This window comes from Homalodisca vitripennis, chromosome 6 (genome assembly GCF_021130785.1).
Source record: "Homalodisca vitripennis isolate AUS2020 chromosome 6, UT_GWSS_2.1, whole genome shotgun sequence".
NCBI lineage: Eukaryota > Metazoa > Arthropoda > Insecta > Hemiptera > Cicadellidae > Homalodisca > Homalodisca vitripennis.
The window spans coordinates 56,517,609-56,539,251 of NC_060212.1; the positions used below are offsets into that span (position 1 = coordinate 56,517,609).

Here is a 21,643-nt window from a genome sequence, read left to right on the forward strand (position 1 = left end):
TTTATAAATAATGCAGTCAATTAATTAAACATAAAGTGAAATAAAAAATAAAAAATCAAAACAAGACGTATTGTTAAAAAAAATTTCTGTGCTGGTATTATGAGCCCCTAAAGTAAATACATGGAAAAGAGTGTTAAAAATGACAGTCATACAAAAATATCCTATATGAAAATTGTATTTTATTAATTACAAAACTTTACCAGTGTAAAAAAAGGTGTAAACAAACAGAAAATATTTTATGGTCTGCAAAAGTCACAAACATACACATCTTTTTCAGCCCCAGCACAATCATTGTGTGCCCACATTTCACACATCATGCACTGGATCCACAGTTCTCCTCGATGATCGGCTGAGTAAAGTCCTTCACAAAACATACAGGGCGTATGCTCATCTCCGGGATTATCAACTCCCACAGGCATTTCCAAAACTGACTCTCCGGAATTGACGGAGCAGTCCGATTCATCTGAGTCCTTGTCTCCGAAAATTTTCCGTTTTACAGACTTGACAGTGTTTTTTGTCTTTGTTGCAGACTGGATTTTTTCCTTTTTCCTTTTCTCTGATTCTTCTTTTTTAGCGTCAGTCAATTTCTTTTTTTCCGCTGCTTCTAGCAGAGCATTTTTGTAGGGTGATGATGTGACCAGAGCAGCTTTTGACGGTTTCGGTCCTTTGTTTGAAACTTTTTTCTTAGGTTTGGGTACAGGCCATATATCCTTTGGTGACACAGCAGTTGTCGAATGTTGTTGTTTTCCACATTCACCGGATGGACCTGCAAGGTCTAGGTCTTCAGTGGACGGTCGAAATAAGGTGGATGTGATGGGTTGTAGGTGGGCTTCGGTCTCGGGCGGGTTATCCTCACTTAGACTTTGGATAATCTCTTCAGGATCATCGACGTCCTCCTCTGAGTGTTCAAAGTTGTGTACCATTTGAGGCTGTGTCGGCTTTCTCTTTCTTGCTTGCAGTAGGGTTTCCATGTCGAATGTCTCTTCAGATGATGGTGCAAAGTCTGCAGCAGTGAAGACATTCCTGTTGCATGGATACAATCCGGTTGTTTTAAACCCATTCACAGCTATCGACCCTGTCTGGCAAGCTAGGTACGCTTGTCCTAGAAGCTCTGCAATGTCATAGGGTCCCACTCGTTTTTCGCCATGTCGAATATACCGGCGTATTTGTTCACTGTAGTGGTGTTTTAGTGGCCCCAGGAATGACTTGTCTAACGGTTGTAGCTTATGTGACGTGTGTGGGGGCAAACTAATGATTGATATGAAGTTATCCCTCGCAAGATTCACAATATCTATGTTTTTTGTGTGAGAGTTGTGACCATCTAGGATCAGAAGTACAGGATCTTCTTTTGTTGGCTTAGTCTTCTCAATAAAATGGCGTAGCCAGTCTGTAAACAGGTTTGATTGTATCCACCCTGAAGGGTGGCACCTACCAATCGCCCCTGGTGGAGCACCTTTCATAAGCAGATCTGTCATGTTTTTTCTTGGGAAAATTAACATGGGCGGAATGAAAGTGCCCCCTGCGCTCATGCAACAGATGACAGTCACAAGAGAGCCTCTTTCAGCTGAGCTAAGAGCTCCCACTTGTCTCTTCCCCCGTAAACCAATCACTCTGGGAATTTTACTCTGAACCACAGATATCCCTGTCTCGTCGACATTGAAAACTCTGTCGGCTGGGTATTTGTGTTTCCTATACTCAGCTTCTAAGATGTCGAAGAAATTGTTTACTGCCTCTTCATTGAATCCATTTGCCCTTGAAAATGAAGTTGCTGAAGGTTTCAATACAGATAATACATCCTTGTGCCGCCTCATAAAATGGTCGAACCAAGCCCTACCAGCTAACCCCTCTGTTTTGAACGGATTTTTTATCCCGTTTCTTACACAAAGTTGGTAAGCTATTCTGCGAACATCTTGTCTGGTGAGACCGTAAAACTTGCTCTCCATCTGAAGCAGGTACTCAACAAGCTCCATTTCCAGCTGGTCTCCCATTATAGTTTTCCTTCCCAGACGAGTGGCAGCTGCTTCTTCTGGTGGCTTGTCACCTCCAGCAAGTCTTTGCAGAGTCGGTCTTGGGACAGAAAATTTCTGAGAAGCCTTTTTCAATCCCATTTCTTTGTTCCTAATCGCATTTATTGCCATGACCATATCATCGGTATTCCAATTTTTTCTTTTAGGTTTAGGTGCCTTGCTTAAACTCTTTCGTGGCATCTGAAACAATAAAAGTAGGAACACAAGTTGTAGTGCATGTAATATGAGCCCCTTAAAGATGGGGCTCATATAACAGGCACAGAAGGGGGCTCATATTACCGACATCGCCATATTGAATTTCCTTCATCCATAATCTATCTTTGTTACTGTCTGAATTATTTATCACCCACAATAAATCAAAGCTTAAAACCTACTCTATTAGATTACTTAGCCTATTAGAGTTACTGCAATCGAATAGTAATCATAATTAATGGCTAAAAAGTACCTTTTTAAAGTTTCTTAGTTGAAGAAAATACGAACACCTGTTGCAACCACCAACTATCATCAATAACTGAACCAGAGTGCTCTAGCGGCCTAAACAGGAACTTAATACAGTGTTTCCATCGATCCCCACTAGATTGCGTGCGCTGTATGACCAGATATATTGGGGGCTCATAATACCTACAGGGCTCATATTACCACCTTTACCTCTACATGTCTTATCTGTAGTATGGATTACCAGCTTACCACGCTCTGTGTACATGTCCTATCTGCAGTATGGATTGTCAGCTTACCACGCTCTGTGTACATGTCTTATCTGCAGTACGCATTGTCAGCTTACCACGCTCTGTGTACATGTCTTATCTGCAGTACGGATTATCAGCTTAACTCGCTTGTGTACATGTCTTATCTGTAGTATGGATTACCAGCTTACCATGCTCTGTTTACATGTCCTATCTGTAGTATGGATTGTCAGCTTACCACGCTCTGTGTACATGTCATATCTGCAGTATGGATTGCCAGCATACCACGCTCTGTGTACATGTCTTATCTGCAGTATGGATTGTCAGCTTACCACGCTCTGTGTACATGTCTTATCTGCAGTATAGATTGTCAGCTTAACACGCTCTGTGTACATGTCTTATCTGCAGTACGGATTGTCAGCTTGCCGCACTCTCTGTACAAGTCTCATATGCAGTACAGATTGTCAGCTTACCACACTCTCTGTAGAAGTCTTGTATGCAGTACAGATTGTCAGCTTACCACGCTCTCTGTACAAGTCTCATATGCAGTACAGATTGTCAGCTTACCACACTCTTTGTACAAGTATTATATGCAGTACAGATTGTCAGCTTACCACACTCTGTGTACATGTCTTATCTGCAGTATGGATTGTCAGCTTACCACGCTCTGTGTACATGTCTTATCTGCAGTAAAGATTGTCAGCTTACCATGCTCTGTGTACATGTCTTATCTGCAGTATAGATTGTCAGCTTAACATGCTCTGTGTACATGCCTTATCTGCAGTATGGATTGTCAGCTTAACATGTTCTGTGTACATGTCTTATCTGCACCATGGATTGTCAGCTTACCACGCTCTGTGTACATGTCTTATCTGTAGTATGGATTGTCAGCTTAACTCGCTTGTGTACATGTCTTATCTGTAGTATGGATTGCCAGCTTACCAGCTCTGTGTACATGTCTTATCTGCAGTATGGATTGTCAGCTTGCCAAACTCTCTGTACAAGTCTCATATGCAGTACAGATTGTCAGCTTACCACACTCTCTGTACAAGTCTTGTATGCAGTACAGATTGTCAGCTTACCACGCTCTCTGTACAAGTCTCACATGCAGTACAGATTGTCAGCTTACCACGCTCTCTGTACAAGTATTATATGCAGTACAGATTGTCAGCTTACCACACTCTGTGTACATGTCTTATCTGCAGTATGGATTGTCAGCTTACCACGCTCTGTGTACATGTCTTATCTGCAGTATGGATTGTCAGCTTAACATGCTCTGTGTACATGCCTTATCTGCAGTATGGATTGTCAGCTTAACATGCTCTGTGTACATGTCTTATCTGCACCATGGATTGTCAGCTTACCACGCTCTGTGTACATGTCTTATCATGTAGTATGGATTGTCAGCTTACCACGCTCTGTGTACATGTCCTATCTGCAGTATGGATTGTCAGCTTACCACGCTCTGTGTACATGTCTTATCTGCAGTATGGATTGTCAGCTTAACTCGCTTGTGTACATGTCCTATTTGCAGTATGGATTGTCAGCTTGCCACACTCTCTGTACAAGTCTTATATGCAGTACAGATTGTCAGCTTACCACGCTCTGTGTACATGTCTTATCTGGAGTATGGATTGTCAGCTTACCATGCTCTGTGTACATGTCTTATCTGCAGTATGGATTGTCAGCTTAACTCGCTCTGTGTACATGTCTTATCTGCATTACGGATAGTCAGTTTACCACGCTCTGTATACATGTCTTATCTGCATTACGGATTGTCAGTTTTACTTGCTCTCTGTACACGTCGCATCTGCAGTGCGGAATACCAGCTTACCGCGTTTTATGTACATGTTTTATTTGCAGAGTGGAATAGAAGCTTACCATGTTCTCTGTATATGTCTTATCTGCAGTATGTAATGACAGCATACCGTGCTCTCTTAAAGTAATAATATAAACTTATTTAAATCTAATAAAAAGAATAAAATAGAATATTTTAACAAATAAAAATTTGAGCTAGAAAATATGTTATGTTGTCACAAAGTGTTATGTCAAAGTGTCACATGTAAAAAACGTGTCATAATGTATAAGAATATGTATTGTTGTGTAATTTTGTACGGAAAGTTATTTTATGTAATGAGGTTACTTACTGGAAGTGCATTATTTGGTACCTCCTAGTAGTCTAGGTGGTATATGAACTGGAATTGTACATAACATTCACATTGAACCCATCTGTCTCACCAGCATTACTTTATGCGTAGAAACTCAGCTGCTCCACCATGGTTAGGAGACCAAGTCCAATACACTGTAGTGCACTCCATTTTTCACCTGATAAGACAATGAGAATACCTCTTCACCTACATTATCCATATTTTGTAGTCTAGGTGTCTCTAATGTTGAAACAATGTAATGAGCTTCTTCCTCACAGATTTTTTTTATTCCTTTAAACAAACATGGCTCCATATTCCAGGAAGCAAGTCTGTGATAACGTCAAATTCCAGATGCAGCACTGAGAGAAGATGAACTGGAGTGAAACAACATTCATAAGTGTATTATGTCCAGAGCCGTGCTGGGTTACCTCGAGAGGACAGGAGACAAGAATAGCCCGGGCGAGTTTTCCTTTAGAAGGATCAACGATGGCAATTTTGACACTGAGGATATAGAATGTGAAGGAAGACCATAAAATTTTAGAGATGAAGAATTGCAGAACATATCTGATGAAGATTCTTGCCAAACACAAGATGAGCTTGCTGCAAAATTGGGGTTACTCCCAACAAACCATTTCAGTATGTCTAAAGGGCATGGACATGGTCCAGAAAGAAGACAAGAGATGTCAAAAAGTGAGTTTTTACCTGCAAACAGCTGCCCCAAAAACAAGAAGATAAGGTTTTTGCATGGTATAGTGACTGGAGATATAAAGTGGATTCATTACAATAATCCAAAGTGAAAAAAAATCATGAGGAAGACCAACCCACTCAACATCAACTGCAAAGAAAAACATTCTTGGATTGAAGGTGATGCTCAACATTAGGTGGGATCACGTATGAGTAGTGTATTGTGAGCTAATGCTTGTTTGCTCAATAGCATAATGTTCATTCGATCCATTTAAAATATTTTCAGTGGCTTAATAAAAGACAAAAGTTATAGTTGAAACGTGATTAGTGTAAACTTAGTAAACTAACACACATAGACAATTAAGACTAGACTATTTAACATGACATGCATTTCAAAAAGAGTTACCAGCACTTACTACTTCAATAAAGTAAACATGGAGAAGTCTTTTTAATTTGGAGCTAGAGTGACAAAGAAAATTAATAAAGGTGTCTGGATCTACGGAGTTCAAAATATCAGCTACTGAGTGTATTAACAGTAAAGATGCTAAATTTTCATTTATCAAAGACTATCTCAATCTGGTTTTAATAAGTTTCAATGTAGAAAATTATTGTTCGCAAGAGACTTGAGTCAATGGGATGGTTAGAATAAATTTATATACTTTTGAAAATTCTGGGTATTGTAAACAAAACATGTTATACTCTAATACAATTTTATATGCACACTTAATACAACTATTGCACGATGCCAACACTTTGCACTGGATCTGGTGGCCTTCATCTTCTTCTTCTTGATCATCAACATCATCACTGTCATCGATTTTCTCGCCTGAGCCATCTTCATACTAATATTCAACGTTCATACTTGTATTTTAAATCTAGGGCTATACATTCATGAACAAGATAAGTTCTTTCAGCTTTTCTTCATCAATGTTCAAAAGCAATTCCCATATTTGCTGTTCTTCAGAAGAGGTCCACTCATCTATTCTGCTGAATATTTTCATTGCTGCGTTTCTGCGGATTTTTCCATCTGACTTGTAGTCAGGAATTTGCTCCCTGAACGTTCTTAGTTTTTTAATTGAATTCTTGAAAAAAGCCCAGAGCTCTTTCAAAATGAGATTGATACACTGAAGCAATTAGCTTTATCAGATATTACAAGATTTAAAACGTGTGCATATTATCACGTGTGAATGTGATTTGGGTTTTTGTTCATCATTTGTGCAGTCAAACGTTTATACTGGCCACTTATGTTACATGCGCCAACAAGCGCATTTGTGACACAAACACTCAAAAGTATTTAAAGGTCTGTCAATGCTCCAGAGAGAGTGTCAAACTACTGTAGTAGAAACTACACTTTTTATGCCAACAGTCTCTCACACACTTCATGTCCTTTAACATATTTGGTTACTACTGCATATTGATCGTAGCTAAATATGTCTATTGAGCAAAGTCATCATCAAAACTGAGTAATTGCCGGCTGATTTGATTTAATTTGCCACGACAGATTTTATTTCTTTTGTCATGTTGCTCAATGTTTTGTTTTCTGACTGTAAAATTTGTCAGTTTCAGAACAGTAGGGCACCAAAAATTTCCAGAGAGTGCACTGGAATACGTCCCGGTTTCCCTGCACAGGCCTGAATATGTGACATTATAATGTACAAAATAATACGTTATACTTTGTAACAATCTTATGTGTAGGATAATACACTTTGGCATGTAACATTCTTCTATGCAAGAAGATTTATTACGTAATATAATGTGGCCCTGTGTATGAGAATAAGATGATGTATGTCAGTCTAAATTAGTTTAAAATACATCCACACAATCACAAACTGTTTGAAAAAAAAGAGTTAAGAGGCACGATATTGCTATACCCTTCACCACTAACAATGAAACCCACAACTTTACTGCGTGAATGTTAAGTTAAGCTCCAGCTGACCTTCCTCTTATTGCAGTGTCTGAGATCTGACGTTGTGAAAGGCTTTGTAGTGCACTCAATTGTGCACATGATGAGAAAATGTAAAGAGTTCGTTTTGAGCTTCTTTGCTGCTGACTGTCTATTAGATCTTTTCAGGCGAACATGACTCCAGATTCCAGGACTCAGGTCTGTGACAATGTCAGATCTCAGGCACTGCACTAAGAGAAAGGTAAACTAGAGCTAAATTTAGCATTCACATTGAATTAACCCTTCCACCATAACTACATTATGTGGAGAGTCGCTACACAATGTACTGTCCCCAAAAAACATTAAACACACCAGCTATGGATAAAACAAGTATTTACAAGATCAAATGTGCAAACTCTCCTAGTTTATATGATAGTCAGACAAACGATACTTTCGAAACCCGATATAAGAACATCGACCTATACCCAGAAAGGGTAAGCTAAAATCGAACTTCACTCAACGCCTACTCGACAATTGTTACGGATTTGAAAGATTGATTTGTATGAATGATTTTAAAGATGGTCTGGACCCATATGACAGAGAGGTAATAAACTTAATACGTTAGGGGAGTTTGAAATTTATAAAACATTCTAAAATAAAAGCATGAAGAACAATGTTCTCAATGAAAAGCTGAAGTACAACTATAACTGTTTATTTGTCACTGTCTTTCAGCACAAATTGAAGCCACCTGAGCCACTATCAGCTGTTCATCAGTAATAGCACATAGGACTAGTCTTATCCAGTTGAATGCTCTTCTTATCAACACAATTTGATAGGCCAACCTGTTTAAAATATTTTCTGTTTTTATTTTATCATATTGTTTTATGTTCATTCATGTTATTTTTAACGACGAAGCCACCTGGTGAATTAATCTATTCTTCGACAAAAAACTTAATGATAAAATTTGGATTAGATATTGGAAATTATTATTTATGTTAGTAAGCATTTCCAGCACTAAAATATTGTTTTAATCAAATGTTCTGAAACATAAAAAAAAACTTTCACCACCACTGAACAGACTAAAATCTGTTCCACTTATAACACACATGAACAGCACACTACTTAAAGTTACATTATCAACACGAGAGTGTAGCAGTTTTACATACAGAGTTGTGGATAAATGATACTTCTGCAAAAGAAAACTTAACAAGCTTTTTATTACATAATATAGCACATGAAATTACAGTACAAAAATATAAACTCTATTATGCTTGAAAACAATTAAAAAGTTTTAAATCCTAAAATTTGGGAAAACTGCATTAAGGTACATCAACAAAATTTCATGCTATAAAAATGGAACTGTACAAAAACCCAATAAAATAATAGTTTATAGGAAATTAGTTGTTTAGGAACCAAGTTATACCTAAAATTTAAAGCGGATTTAAGAAGTACTCATTAAAGTTCCAGAGGTTTATTTTTAAGCAGTAATTGTTCACTTCCCTAAATGGGGAAAAGCATTTAATGGCACATTTTCAAATGGCAACACATTCAAGGATGTTATGGTCCATTTATGGATATTATATTGGACATTTATGGGACAAAAAAATTGTCAATAACAAACTTCATTTTAATGAGAAGAGAAATTAAGATATTTTTTTTGTAAATCAGAACCATATTACAACTATTCAGATGCAAAGGACTTATCCACTAGAAAATAATAAATACAGTTTATAATAATATTTATAACGTAGATAGTATTGAGTTTTTAGAGAAACCTATACTTAGAGTACATTTTTTTATGGTCTCAATAAAGCAGTTGGCCTCTTAGATGTAATGATGCTAAATAATTTTAAAAAGCTTACCTACTCTACCAGTAGATAACAGAAATTTGGATGGATGCTAAAAATTTAATTCGCTGAGCTTCAGCAAAGCCTATTACTCAGGTTAGAAAATATAATTTCTGCTGTCTATGTGTCTATATTTCCTCACAATATTTTAAAAACGAACTGACTTATAGTCATGAAATTTTGCTCAGCTTCATTTCTATAAAAGTAACACTGAGTTCAATGATGGTTCATATTACTCCATGTGTTTACGCTGACCGTTATTGTATATTTTTACATTGGTCTTATGTACAATACAATGGAAATTTAATGTTATAGGATGGTGAAAAGATTTGATTTCAGCAAACTCTTGCATTGTAGTACCCTCCCTAGCTCATCTGGATCTTTTATTATTGAACACTGCTATGAAACCTAACTTTACGAACACAAATGTAAATATTTCATGTGGCAAGATATCCCAATAGAGACTTCATTGTAGATTTTGTATTTTGGATGAAACAATTCGTAAAATGAGTTCTATTATGAAAAATAAGTAATAAATCATTCTTAAGTGAACGCAATTGTAGTACCAGCAGGCCTGTGTAACTGTTTTTATACCTTAAGTTCTCCAACATATTTATGTAATTGAACTATATCCATTGAAAATGTCAGTACAATTTAAGTTTATCTATACAGACGGTGTAAAATTTACTGTTCAATATTAGTATGGTGCAAGTCCAACCAGAATGGAATTGTGGAATTTGGCTGAGCGTAATCTTTGTATAAATTTCTTTTCTGTATGTTTGTATATTTCTCTATCTGCCAGCAGGACATAGAATGAAATGAATTACAGATCTGAAATTTTGCATGCAACCTCAGCAAAGCCTGTTTCGCGACGTGTGTGGCATATTCCTACCTTGTAATAAGACCTATTTATCCCCGAAAACATACCTGTTACTATTAATAGTGTTTTGCTTTTCACTCTTCACTGGTTGATTGAGCAATAAACGTTAACATTTATTCCAATTTCATCACAAAAGAGTGTTACAGAGATTGGTATATGAAGAGGGACTAAGGGACCGCCTTGACCCAGTCAATCTCCAGGGAGGAGGTCCCTGCCTGCTTCACCGGGAGATAGACCCCACCGTAGATCTGGAACTCGAAGTTGGTGATCTGACTTTTGTCTAGCGGGGCCGACTGATTCTGCTTCTTGCCACGATAATACGGTTCAAATCCGGCCAGAGGCAGGTCCACAGTCTCAAACTTTCTGTTAGGTGCCTGGAAAACAGGTATTTAGTTAAACTTTGAGATGAGGTCCCACCCCCACCCACCCACCAATATCAGCTGTGCTTGCTAGTACATGACTCTTAATAAGCAGCACGAGAATACCAATCTGGTAGCAGATGCTAGGCTTATTTGCATATGGTGTCCAATATGGGAACTTACTGTTCCAATCAAGATAAACATTTCATTTATTTTAATGTTCAAATATCAACTCACTAATACACTGTTTTGCAATAAAGCCTATCTTTCAAAAAGAACTAAAATATTAAAAATTCACACAAGCATTAAATCCACCATTTCAAAAACAGTGCAACAAACCACTTAAAATTATGATCAAGATTATTATGATAATGACAATTATATAATTATTAATTTAAAACCAAAATATATTGTTTAAAATTAAGTAAAAAATAATGAATAAAGTAGATAAGTTCATTCATTCAATATAATTTCATATAGGAATTTTGTAAAAATTGACTGTAGTACTTAAATACATTAACTTAACAAACAAATTACTTTTATATCATAATAAGAAAAGTAAAAACATTTTTATATAATTTGAAAAAAACTAGGTCAATGATATTTTTATGAGAAAAAAATAAAGATCATATAATTTTATTTACCTTTTCAGAGCCAAAGGAACTTTTTAGATATAGATTAAGTTTTAATTATTCTACATTTAACACAAAGTGCTTAAGTAAAACTATTAATTGTACGAGAATAATCAATAACCATATGGTTTCCATATGTGTTCGTTCAGGCTACCAGAACCTGCACTTGCCATGAAGAGTTTCTTGGTTCTATTACATCTTTCACCAACAGTCAAGCAGTTTTGTTTTCTATGAACTTGATCACCCAAAGAATCATGTTGTGATTTAATGGTAACAGGTTTACAGCCAGGCTTTATATTAGCAAATGATTAAATAGGGGGCTCAACTACTGCAGCTACTACACTACAAACTGGCAGTGAATCTTTATTACCACCAAATATCAATTCCACACTAATGTACTTCTTCTATATATCATACCCAATTATTAAATCTAAAGAATTATATTTACAGAATTAAAAGTCTGACAAGAGAAAGAGTTTTATATCACTACTATTACGTTCGAGTAAAGCGAGCTATATCATACAGTCACCAGTAATTTTTGAAGTAAATGATGTTGATATAAAAGATACCGTTTCAGTTGAAGGAAACATCTGTAACCCTAGTTTTGTTGCAGTGCTCTCATTTAGCAAAACTTAAAGAACTTCTTGTATGCATCAATTAATTAGAGTAAAAACCAGTTTACCATTAACTGTAGCTGGTACAGAGCAGCTAAATAACTGGATCTAAAGATGTATTCTTTGCCATATGAGACCTCTGCATATAATCTTTAATGTAAATGTTACTGACTCTTGTAAGTAATTTTATGTAAAGCATAATACACTCTCTATCCTTGTATATCTACTTTTTAAGGGTTGATGTTTGTTAAAAAAATTAGAATTGTTTAAACTTAAGACTACTCTAGACCTTAGTTAGGCTGACTATAACTCAGCACACACTCTTATACTGGTGTTAAACTGTTTAACAAACTGCCTATGCCTGCAAAAAAATTATATTTGTAAAAACCTTCAAGAATGTTGTAATGAAATAATTACAACAAAAACTGTTTTATAGTGTGGTGGAAATACTACAGTGTAGCATAGACAATTTTCCCTTTTAGATTTAATTTAATCTATTTTGACTTTTACTCCTTAACATAAATGTCAAATATTATATTCTGTGTGGTAGTAGGTATTCTATATGATCATTTTATACAGTGTATATGTATAACATAACCCTTTTGACCTTAGGACTTGACATTACAATCATTACAGATGACACTAAAGATTTTTTATTCTTGCTTTTTGCAAGTCCACCTACAAAAATGGCCACTCAATATATTTATAAACTTGACCTACTTTTGTATTGATCAGTGGACGTAGATACCTTGAAAAAAATGTCCAATTGTTTTCCACAAGCATTGCAAGTTTTATTCCTAGCAGAGCACTTTTTAATCCATTAACATTTACATCCACACAGTTCATTAATGGCTGATCATTCTGGTTTCGAAGTCTCTTCACTTTGAAGTTTGACTGAACATGTCTGAGGTGATAAACTATTGACAAGATGTGGTAGGAAGCTAAACTAAAAATTCAATTGAATCAATCAATCAACCGTTCCTATCATAGCTACATTATTTGTATAAAACTCGGTTGCTCCACCCTGCTTAGAGATTGTGTCTATCACACTGTAGTGCACTCAATTGTGTAACTAATGAGACAATGAGACTACCACTTCACCTATTTACAGATATATCTGATGTCGAAATGATGTAAATGCTTCATTTAGAGCTTCTTCGTCGTCGACTTTCTTTGGATCTCTTTAGACGAACATGACTCCAGATTCCATGAGTCAAGGCTGAGACAGTGTCAGATATCAAACGCTGCAATAAAAGGAAGGTGAATTGGAGCTAAGCTCAACATTCAAATGAATCTCTGACTCGGACAAATGTCACTTCTGCAGGGAGTCCGGGAAAACTGCTAAGCACATTATTTGTGACTGCAAAGCGACTGCCCTCACACCTGTACAAGACATTTCTAAAAAAATGCTAAGATAGGATTTTAGTTCCTGGGGATATGTTGAGCCTCAAGATGACCTGGGTTGTTTAGATTTCAAGATTAAACCACAATAGATCCTCAGCGTCCCAATGACAGGCGGTATTATCTTGCTTTTTCAACTTCACAGTATCTTACAACTGCACTAGATAAAGCATACCCATAGAAAATGTCTAAATCAAACCAATCCAGGAGAAATCAAATTATTTACAATAAGGAAACTACACAATTACTTTATAAATGCTCAGAATAGGTTCAAGTTAACAGAAAAATGGAAGACAAAAATGAAACATTCCAAAAAAAGATGACATATACTCTACAGCTCAGGTAATTAAGAAAGGAAGCAAATGCAGAGTATACGAGAGTGGTCTGAAAAATATCCGATCAAACAAAGATACAAGACATTTTTTCTGAATTTTATTTTAATTTTTCAACATAGTCTCCTTGTAACTCTACACACTTCTCCCAGCGATGCTACCATCTCTGTAACCGTCTCCTAAGCTCTTATGGCTACATTTAAATTCAGCAGCCCAAAATTTCACTGTGGCAAATAATGGTGTAAAATCCCCATTTCATCTTTGACTTGTGAAGGCGTATTGCCTTACAAAAACAAATATTTAATGACAGTTCGATACTCGATTTTTCCATTTTCACAAAAAAAACTGACATCAACTTACTCAAACAACTATTACATAAAACCTGTGTGTCCTAAATGGCTGAAACTTTGTAGAGTAACTGTCAACAGATGAACAATGAAATTCAGTAGCTTTTGTTTCTGTGTGCTGCCATCTTCACGTTGGGGTCAGAAACTTTTCAGACCACCCTCGTATAAACCAAGCAAACAACAGGACAAAGGCAATCTAAAAGTTAATAAATAACGAACAAGCTGTAAAATGTGGATCCAATTCAGATCTGTCTTAATTGAAAATCTAAAGAGCTGATGAAACCAACACTAGAAAAATTGGTGACTACCTCCACACCTTTTTCTGAACATCACTGATGGCACTAACACAAAATCAAATATCACTGAATAACACCTATCATCCCCCATACAGGATAGAAACAACTGTAACAGAAATAACTCCAAGAAAGAGATTAAATGAAAAATCCTATCAATTAAGAACACCCTCTGGACTGGTCAACATGTCTTCCAAAATCATTAAATTTTGCGAAGAAGGATAATTTAAAGTCCCACATTACATATCACCAACCGTTCTTTCGGACAAGACATATTCCCCAGAAAAACTAAGTAGCTAAAATGTACTCGGAGTATAAACAAATGGACAAGGAGAAAACCTACTAATAACTTAGTCCAACATATGACACAGCTACCAACTGTCTAAAAATTAATCAAACAGATTGTTCTATCCAGACTTCAAAAAAAAGATAATATTCTATTATCACTAAAAAATGGCATCATATCAATGGAAGCTTTCAAAGTGATATAAACTTAGTAGTTATTTTAATAAAGAATGTTAGAATCAAGTTTGTATGACATATTTATTGACTTCAAAGAAACGTTTCAAAACTTACAATAACTGTTTTTGTTCTAATTCCAATAAGGAACAGTTTAAGATGGCTGCTGTTATTATATGAAGCCACACACCAATATTAAGATATGAAGACAATAACAAGAAAATAATTCAATAAAGAACCTATATTCGTTGTTTATATTAGTCTTTTCCAAACAGTCAATCAGGGATTATATTGTGTTCTTACCTGAAACATCTGTTCATAGGAAGGGAACGGTTCAGTGTTCTCATTTTTATGCCTCAGCACAACTTTATATCCGTAGTTCTCACCCTGACCTCGACAGTGGAGCCGGAGAGTGTTGTAGTCACTCAGGTCTAACTCTGTATCAGTCCGGAACCCAGCAAACCCTGCCCCATTGGGCTGAGGATTGAGCATAGTGAAGAGCACTCCTCGCTGGAACCTCTGTGTCTTCTGCAGAACCAATACTGCCTTAGACATGCCTACTTCCCTCACAACATCTGACATTTCTGACCACCCATGCAAGTTCGGTAGTTTGGTGAAGTCAAACAGTACAAACTCCTCCATAGCTTCTCTGAAACATAAAAGTATTTTTTTTTTTTTTTTCAAGACAAAAACTAGTCTAATAAAAGAAACCAGATAAAACATTGTATATGTCTTCTATGAAGAAAGTCATACATTTTAACTCCTTATTAAAGGAATAGTAAAAATAAATCATCAATACAAAACAAGTCTTTAAAATTGAATAAGTTTTAAAATCTTCACAAGACGTCAAACCTTTAATGAATGTTTAGTACTTGAAAGTAATAAAACAAATGTAAATCTGCAAGCGTAATAAAGTTGAACGACAAAAGGTTAAATCTGAAATGGAACCAAATGAATTCAACACATATTTTTTTGTTGAAGATGGAGCTTGTATTGGCTACAATTAACTTTATTACATTGAAACCAATACTTAAAACTTTTATTTTTGTGAGGCCTTTTGATAGCAAGGCTATCTTTGTCAGACACATCACAAAAATGACATTAATGCTGCTTTTGATCGTAATAGTCATAACGTTTCCTTCTAGTAAATATTTTTAGACTATGTGAACACTGTCAATTTTGTACCACTAAAGCTTTTTTACCACAGCTTATTGGAAGCGAATTTTTAACCTTGTTTATATTGGTTTCTAATAATTTTGAAAAGACAGAATAATGTCTACAATTTTCTGCAGAATTTAAATCTTTGTTTCAAAATATTAGTTTATTTTGGCTACCTTAAGGTGGTCAAGGAAGACATCCTGATTCAGGGAATCATTTGCCATAGAAGCAAGAAGTTTAGATAGCATATAAATGTATTGTTTTAAAATCCTGGGAGATACTTCATCTAGACTTAGGGATTTCTTTGATTTAAATTTACTAATCACTTACTATTTCTGCATTAGAAAATGTTTCACACCAGTTAAATATTAAATTAAAAATTGTTAAATCATTTATAAATTACTGATTTGTCTACACATCTTAATACTTACAGACCCATAGAATGAAATGGAATTGTTCTTTGAAAGAGATTTACAAGTTATATTACTATTAATGATTTTCTATACTGCTTATATTTTTATTTATTAGAATCAGAATTTATCAATACTACTTACTGTGTAGAGGCATGAAAGTGGTGAAATAGTTCTGCTGATAGATCATTGGTTGCTGCGTAAAATATGTGATGTTTGATGATAGAAAATGTGGAATTATTTAGTGAAGAGCAATGGTTAGTGGCTATCGATCTTAATATATTACGATATCTTACTCTATTTCCAAGATTGACAGATCGAGTGAGCCAAAACATGTTTTCCAGTATTGTTTATGTGCAATCAATGTTTTGTACAATGTATACGTTACAATAAAGTGGTGTCAATAAAGTTGCAGAACTGAATATCTTCAACAGCCTCTTTTATTACCCTATTTGCCTTTCCTACACTGTCGAGGGAGGGCTGATCTACTCTTAGAGGAAAGCCAATCATTCAGAAAATCATTTTAAGGGTGATTATGAATGGCAATTCGTTTAGTCCTAGAAAAGATACTAAAATTAAAATTATCAGATACACTAACACCAGTTCCCATGATTATTGTGGGTGAAGCCCTCAGTCAGCTTCCACGTAGTTGTTGGCCACATAATAAATAGGAGCCCCAGAGCTGCTAACCGTCACCTTACAGCCACTGTCCAGCTTGCCCTCAAACGTTGGTCCAAGTTCCAACCGTGACTGGCTGCTACTACTAAGATTTTTCCCAAAATTAACTTAAGGAGCTGTTTTTTGTTGATTGTTGCAAGTTTAGGATGGTCAACTTAAATTCAAAGTCACAGCTCTGACTGTAACATCATGTTCTTAAAATGTACCTATTTGGTCTTCAAGTGCTTAAAAAGAGTTACTTACAGAGAGTGTAAATGTTTAATGGCCTGGGATTGTATTATTGGTCAAATAAATCTATTGTTTTATTATCATTTTTGTAACATACACAGTAGATTGTTAGAGAGGGCTTCTTAGCCCTAACTTCGCCTGGTAAAATAAGACATCTTTACTTTACTTTAGTAGATCTTAAAGTAGTTCTTAAGAACCAAATAGTCTGAAGTAGTTGCTAACCACTGCCCACTCTACACAAGACACTAGAACTAACGTTACTTGTAGATAAACAATGAATTTATTTTCTTTATTTACCTTATCCAACTATCACAATAGATCTTAAAACGGTTCTTAAAAATCATAAGTCTTAAGGTGTTGCTGATGACCACTGTGTACTTCACAGGATCATAGAAAACAGAGTTTGTTGAACATTTATGTTACTCCATTTGATTTGGCTGAGCTTTAGGGATATTTTTACATTGGTCTTATAGGTAACCATGAAAGCAATGACAAATTAGTAGAATAAATATATGTATAAAAAATCATATGAGGTTCAACATATGTCATTTTTATTAACAGAGGAAAAAGTAAAACAATAGAGTGGAAAGTCACTGTTATAAATTAATGAAAAGAATTGGTTTGGCACATTCTTGCATTGTAGTACTCTCCCCAGCTCACTGAAACTTTTATTATTTGAATACTGCTGAACACTTAATGAAGAAAAATGTGAATGTACCATGTAGCAAGATATCTCAAGAAAGATTTCTTGCGTAATTTTTTTGTTTTTTTTTTTTTTTTTTTTGGCGTAAAGTTTTGTGAAACCTCATTTCAACATAGATAAGAACGAGTTCTGTGATGGTACATGTCTAACCATGGAATTTGGCTAAAGCCTATCACACAGGACGATGATGTAATTTCTATTTTGTCTTGTGGGAGAAATGTTAAAAATGAAAAGAGCTATAATTTTAAATTTTGTAAGCAACTTTAGCAAATCTGGTTACACAACATATGATGTGGTGTACTTTTTACCTTGTAGGCAATAGACAAATTAATCTACCTGACTGAATTTTATTAGGGCAAGTATAACAGAAAATCTTAAAATAGTTTTTAAGGACCAGATAGTTTTAAATAAATGTAAACAGTGCGGTTTTCACAAGAACCTTAAACTTTGTGTTACTGGTAGGAAACAGGCAAAAGAATATATCATCTGAAAAACAACATGTACATGCATAAAAACAAATGAATATATCTAAAACTTTTTGGACTCCTTTGTTTATTGGTGGTACAGAACTAGACATATCTGATTACGCTGAACTATTGGGATGGACGATAACATAAGACTTTCAGAAAAATTATCTACAGAGAAAATTTTATCCTTGGATATCTCTTAAGTTCAGTAACAAGGACCTGATAAACTATTTACTACTCCTTAGTCATGTTTCATGAACTTTAATTTATAATCCCCTAGGAAGGTGTAACCATAATTCAACAAAAATTTCATTTTACAAATCGTAGCATTCAGAGACCTATTTTATCTGTAATTTCAGTCTTGTTTGCTACTGTATGTGTATTTTTCAAATATTTTATTGATTAATTTTACTTAATTCCTGATTGGTAACATTTTGCTAAATAGTTTACCATAATAGAAAGATATATTTATCCTACCTAGGATAATGTAGTTAGGTAAGTTTTAGTATTTTTTAGCTGACTCAGACATTTGTTATGAGACATTCACATAATTGGACATAGATATTTACAAGTTTAAAAAATTTGGTAAAAATTTGACAAATTTAAAAATGGATGTCATGGTACCCTCTCTTCCTGATAGGAAGGCCTTTTAGGAGTAGTCAACTCTCTTTATAGGCTCTCCTATCCTTAGATAATTTATACATTATTTTAATGGGATCAGTACAAATTAATTGTACTCCACACTCCTTGTCATGTTATTTGGCAGGGTTTTCTGAACCTCCAAATTTGGGTCAGAGGATGAAAAATTATTTGTGGGCTAATTATATAATGCTCATAAAACACTAATCATTATCTGAATTTATAAATATTTTGTAAAAATCTGACAATTTTATAAAATGTGGCTATACCCAAAAGAAATGCGAGATTTATTAAAATTTAAACAATAATGGATCTTGGGAATTGGGTTAAAACCACAGGGTAATGCTCTACAATTACTGTAACAACTTCAATTCTTTTACTGTTGAAATATATTTAAAATGTATTTTTTAATAACACATTAAATGATTAGTAGTGCTGGAAAGATGAAATAAATTTAAAATAATAATTCTAATTATTGACTGAAGCTGACATAATAATCCTTTATCCCCATCTACTATATGTTATTAGCCTATACGATACATTTTTTTTTTTTTAATTCTCTGCAATTCCTTTATCAACTTCAATTTCTTTGATATTGAAATACATTACAAAGCGAACGTTTTTAATTACATTTGAGATGAAAATGGGTGTCGGTAAGACAAAATACCTATCTACAGCAGGAGGCGTGTATCTGGACACTACCACCGCTTACCTTTCCCGATTGCTGACACAGGCCTGCACAACTCATAAGCTTCTACAATGACTCAGTATTCTGTATAATGTTGCAGTAATCCTATTTACAGTAGGAGGCACTTAGCTGTGCCTATGACCTTGGAGAGATAGAAAGGAGAGAGAGAAGTATGACATAGGGGAGAAGTGTGTGTGTATCTGTAAACACAGACTAGGCACTGCGAGACCCCTTACCGCTTACCTTCACCAATTGCTTAAACTAGCCTGCACAAGTTTAATCTTTGACCTTTAATGACTCAGTATCCATGCTAATGTGATCTGACATCAGAAAACTTGGACGATCTGGAAAAGGACCTGAGATCGGGAAAGTAAATATCAGAAATATCTCTAGCCATTAGTGCGGGTATCAGTGCCACTCCACTCTTCTGTCCAAAATAGAAAATGATACCTCGAGATAATATTCTATTTCAACCTCAGATCACAAGAGCACTCTTAACTTTTTATATTTATAATACCTACCTATTTTATTTTTATATGCATTTACCTACTTATACAGCCGAATAACAATTTATTTAACTTAAAATATGACTAACTTACTGATAACCTGTAATAATGTATAATGTAAGCAATAAACAACAAGAATTCACTATTTTTTGGAGACTTTGAATATGGTGATGAATATGAGATAGTTCTTGGCGAGCAGTTAGATGTTGAGGAATCAAATATCGGCAGACTCTATAGCAGACTACCTTTGGGATTTTTTGTACCGCAGGGAAGTGTGCCGGTCTGTGGATATCTTTTCCTTCTTTTCACAATTAGCTCACTGCTGGGCAAGATGTAAGTATTGTAAGCATCACTGATATGTAGGTTCTGGATAAAGTTGGTTTTGTTATTTGTAAGGTAATGCCCTTTTTAAATTGCTTTTTTTATTGTAATGTGTTGTTCTAGCTATTAATGTATTATAATTCTTTTTGTGAACAATTATTATATCAAAATTAGAAATCCAAAATAGAAAATGATACCTCGAGATAATATTCTATTTCAACCTCAGATCACAAGAGCACTCTTAACTTTTTATATTTATAATACCTACCTATTTTATTTTTATATGCATTTACCTACTTATACAGCCGAATAACAATTTATTTAACTTAAAATATGACTAACTTACTGATAACCTGTAATAATGTATAATGTAAGCAATAAACAACAAGAATTCACTATTTTTTGGAGACTTTGAATATTGATGAATATGAGATAGTTCTTGGCGAGCAGTTAGATGTTGAGGAATCAAATATCGGCAGACTCTATACCAGACTACCTTTGGGATTTTTTGTACCGCAGGGAAGTGTGCCGGTCTGTGGATATCTTTTCCTTCTTTTCACAATTAGCTCACTGCTGGGCAAGATGTAAGTATTGTAAGCATCACTGATATGTAGGTTCTGGATAAAGTTGGTTTTGTTATTTGTAAGGTAATGCCCTTTTTAAATTGCTTTTTTTATTGTAATGTGTTGTTCTAGCTATTAATGTATTATAATTCTTTTTGTGAACAATTATTATATCAAAATTGGGTAAATCTTTAGATAATAACAATCGAATAACGACTATAGGCTGCTTATTAAAGTCTCCCCTATTATTTATTATTACGTGACGAAGGTAGGTAGGTACATATGTATTATTAATTAGAAAAAGGGTTAAATTTAATTTTAACAAGCACTTACATGATTGCCGTTGGAGTATAAAATAAAATGATCTGAGCTTAAATTTAGGTATTATTTGGAGGAATGATTATCTTTTTCTGCCAGAAGAGTGGACTGGTGCCGATGGCGCCACCGAAGCCCACACTGATGGCCAGGGGCATTTCTGATTGGTACTTTTCTGACCTCAGATCACATTCAACAATATGACATGGGAAAGTACCAATCAGAAATGCCCCTGGCCATCAATGCAGGCTTTGGTGTTACCCACACTTCTGGTAGAAAAAGACATACATTCTTCAAGTTTGTACCTATATTCAAGCTCAGAATACATAAGCGCCCTTAAACGATTAAATTTAATTTTTTCTATTTACATTACATATACT

General features: G+C 35.0%; 2 protein-coding genes and 1 long non-coding RNA gene across 3 annotated transcripts; all 3 read right to left on the reverse strand.

Annotated features, from left to right (window-relative positions):
• Positions 1 to 236: 236 nt before the first annotated feature.
• Positions 237 to 2,144, reverse strand: LOC124365384. The gene has a single exon (XM_046821362.1). The coding sequence runs from the start codon at positions 2,142 to 2,144 to the stop codon at positions 237 to 239; it is 1,908 nt and encodes a 635-aa protein (XP_046677318.1).
• A 6,477-nt stretch (positions 2,145 to 8,621) lies between these two features.
• Positions 8,622 to 16,392, reverse strand: LOC124364340. The gene is made up of 3 exons (XM_046819727.1): positions 16,300 to 16,392; positions 14,891 to 15,236; positions 8,622 to 10,524 (listed from the first exon to the last, which is right to left on the reverse strand). Exons 2-3 carry the CDS (start codon positions 15,227 to 15,229, stop codon positions 10,318 to 10,320), a joined length of 546 nt encoding a protein of 181 aa, XP_046675683.1. The 5' UTR covers positions 15,230 to 15,236; positions 16,300 to 16,392; the 3' UTR covers positions 8,622 to 10,317.
• Positions 16,393 to 17,851: 1,459 nt separating this feature from the next.
• LOC124364342 lies at positions 17,852 to 20,773 on the reverse strand. The gene is made up of 2 exons (XR_006922597.1): positions 20,583 to 20,773; positions 17,852 to 20,008 (listed from the first exon to the last, which is right to left on the reverse strand). It is a non-coding gene; the product is annotated as an uncharacterized LOC124364342 (long non-coding RNA).
• Positions 20,774 to 21,643: the final 870 nt, after the last annotated feature.